The following is a 2,638-nucleotide window of genomic DNA, read 5'->3' on the forward strand; positions in this document are numbered from 1 at the left end:
TTGTATACCTGAGAACAAAATGAAAAACTCATTAGGTAAGGATGGAAATGAGGTTATTTATGATTTAGCATTTGGAAAAAGGCTCATCCAATTTATCCAGGTTCAGGCATTGTCACTAAATAAATAATTTTCCTGTGGAAACTCACTTTAAACTTTAGGTAGGTACACAACTCATTAAAAAATAATAATAAAATCATGAGAAGGGATGAAGAGTGTTGCTCTGGAAGGACTACCATGGAATGGGCCTCTGCTAGAGTAAAATAAAGAGTTCAGCCAATTTCTAGTTTACCTAACTGTTGATATGGTACACGGCTAAATTTGAGTTGTCACAGGCATCCGCCAAGTTCTTGTAACCGGTAATTATGTTTTACCAAGCAAGTTACTTGATATAAAAACGATCTCATTCAATTTAATCACTATAAATCCTTTTATCTTTATCTAGTTCTTTTCTTATCATTATCACCACATGCTTATCAAATTTTTCAAACTTAATTTTTTAAAAAATGCCGCTGGCCGCCATTTTTTTTTTTTTACAAATGCGTGCATTGTTGCCAAGTGTTTCCTTTGAAAAAATTCTCTGTGGAGTCTGTGGTGAACGTACATAACCTCAAAATTTTCACTTTTGCACTTTTGCTTTCTTTTCCGAAAAAAGTTGGACTGGACGGGTTGTAGAAGTTGGAATCATCCGAAAATCTTGAATTTTTTGGCAAATTTTAGCTCTACTGTCTAGAAAATGGTTGCTATTGACGTCTCTAATGATAAAGGACTGAAGGAGTTCAACGAATACATCTCGTCTCGCAGTTATGTTGAAGGGTAAGCATATCGTGCCAACACGAACATGATACCACAATGGGAAGAGATTATGAAGGTTAGAGGTGGCAAAGATCGGTTCACTTTAGGGAATAAGTTCCAACCGTTCAGTTCCTTTCATGGAACTGTTCCCAATATAAGTTCATTTCCACGGACATGACTTCTGCACAAGTACCAAGATGATTAATGTTTACCTTTCAGTTTTCCCTGTTTCAATGATAAATTTATTCCAAATTATCTTGCCAGTTTTGAGAGGTGCAGTGTCATTTTTGTTGGCTTTAATGTCAGTATTTTTTATGGACTGAATATTGGGCCTATGCTGGGCAAGAACAAGAACTTCTTTGTTTTTAGAGTCTTGTGGAGTATTAATAGAATCTTCTTCACTATCACAAGGTTCAAATTGTTCCACTGACAATCCTGCCAGCATATCATCAACTGTTCTGGTTGTTGAAAGCATTGTATAATTTGTATACCTGAGAACAAAATGAAAAACTCATTAGGTAAGGATGGAAATGAGGTTATTTATGATTTAGCATTTGGAAAAAGGCTCATCCAATTTATCCAGGTTCAGGCATTGTCACTAAATAAATAATTTTCCTGTGGAAACTCACTTTAAACTTTAGGTAGGTACACAACTCATTAAAAATAATAATAAAATCATGAGAAGGGATGAAGAGTGTTGCTCTGGAAGGACTACCATGGAATGGGCCTCTGCTAGAGTAAAATAAACAAAGGGTTTTGAAGTACCTACTTTTTTTAAAGGAGGTATACTTGTACTTCTCACCTCATTCAAAGTTTGTGGTATGTACGCCTGTCGAAACACCTCCTGTTCCACCTCCTCCTGCTGGGTGAGAGGTTCTTGTTGAAGGCTCATCCAATTTATCCAGGTTCAGGCATTGTCACTAAATAAATAATTTTCTTGTGGAAAATTCCACAAAGGATGTCTCACTTTAAACTTTAGGTAGGTACACAACTCATTAAAAAATAATAATAAAATCATGAGAAGGGATGAAGAGTGTTGCTCTGGAAGGACTACCATGGAATGGGCCTCTGCTAGAGTAAAATAAAGAGTTCAGCCAATTTCTAGTTTACCTAACTGTTGATATGGTACACGCGGCTAAATTTGAGTTGTCACAGGCATCCGCCAAGTTCTTGTAACCGGTAATTATGTTTTACCAAGCAAGTTACTTGATATAAAAACGATCTCATTCAATTTAATCACTATAAATCCTTTTATCTTTATCTAGTTCTTTTCTTATCATTATCACCACATGCTTATCAAATTTTTCAAACTTAATTTTTTAAAAAATGCCGCTGGCCGCCATTTTTTTTTTTTTTCAAATGCGTGCATTGTTGCCAAGTGTTTCCTTTGAAAAAATTCTCTGTGGAGTCTGTGGTGAACGTACATAACCTCAAAATTTTCACTTTTGCACTTTTGCTTTCTTTTCCGAAAAAAGTTGGACTGGACGGGTTGTAGAAGTTGGAATCATCCGAAAATCTTGAATTTTTTGGCAAAGTCTAGCTCTACTGTCTAGAAAATGGTTGCTATTGACGTCTCTAATGATAAAGGACTGAAGGAGTTCAACGAATACATCTCGTCTCGCAGTTATGTTGAAGGGTAAGCATATCGTGCCAACACGAACATGATACCACAATGGGAAGAGATTATGAAGGTTAGAGGTGGCAAAGATCGGTTCACTTTAGGGAATAAGTTCCAACCGTTCAGTTCCTTTCATGGAACTGTTCCCAATATAAGTTCAGTTCAGTCAGGCGTTCACTTGATCTAGGCTGATGTAGAATGCATATTCAAGGGGGGGGGGGGGTAGTG

The 2,638-nt window shown here is 36.5% G+C and overlaps 2 protein-coding genes and 1 long non-coding RNA gene across 3 annotated transcripts in view; 1 reads left to right on the top strand and 2 right to left on the bottom strand.

The window, feature by feature from the left end:
• The window catches only part of LOC103515218 (serine/threonine-protein kinase RIO1-like), a 17,246-nt gene that overhangs the window by 9,757 nt on the left and 4,851 nt on the right, over positions 1 to 2,638 (bottom strand). The gene's annotated exons all lie outside the window — the stretch shown is intronic.
• LOC103515208 (elongation factor 1-beta) overlaps positions 626 to 2,638 on the top strand; it is a 4,204-nt gene continuing 2,191 nt past the window's right edge. Inside the window, exon 1 of the mRNA XM_026827967.1 lies at positions 626 to 813. Within this exon, the coding sequence (XP_026683768.1) occupies positions 734 to 813 (80 nt within the window). The 5' untranslated portion in view covers positions 626 to 733. The remainder of the gene's footprint in view (positions 814 to 2,638) is intronic.
• LOC113469928 lies at positions 1,005 to 2,121 on the bottom strand. Its single transcript, XR_003393192.1, has 2 exons — positions 1,903 to 2,121; positions 1,005 to 1,283 (listed from the first exon to the last, which is right to left on the bottom strand). It is a non-coding gene; the product is annotated as an uncharacterized LOC113469928 (long non-coding RNA).

This window comes from Diaphorina citri, unplaced genomic scaffold (genome assembly GCF_000475195.1).
Source record: "Diaphorina citri unplaced genomic scaffold, Diaci psyllid genome assembly version 1.1 scaffold1297, whole genome shotgun sequence".
Classification (NCBI taxonomy): domain Eukaryota; kingdom Metazoa; phylum Arthropoda; class Insecta; order Hemiptera; family Psyllidae; genus Diaphorina; species Diaphorina citri.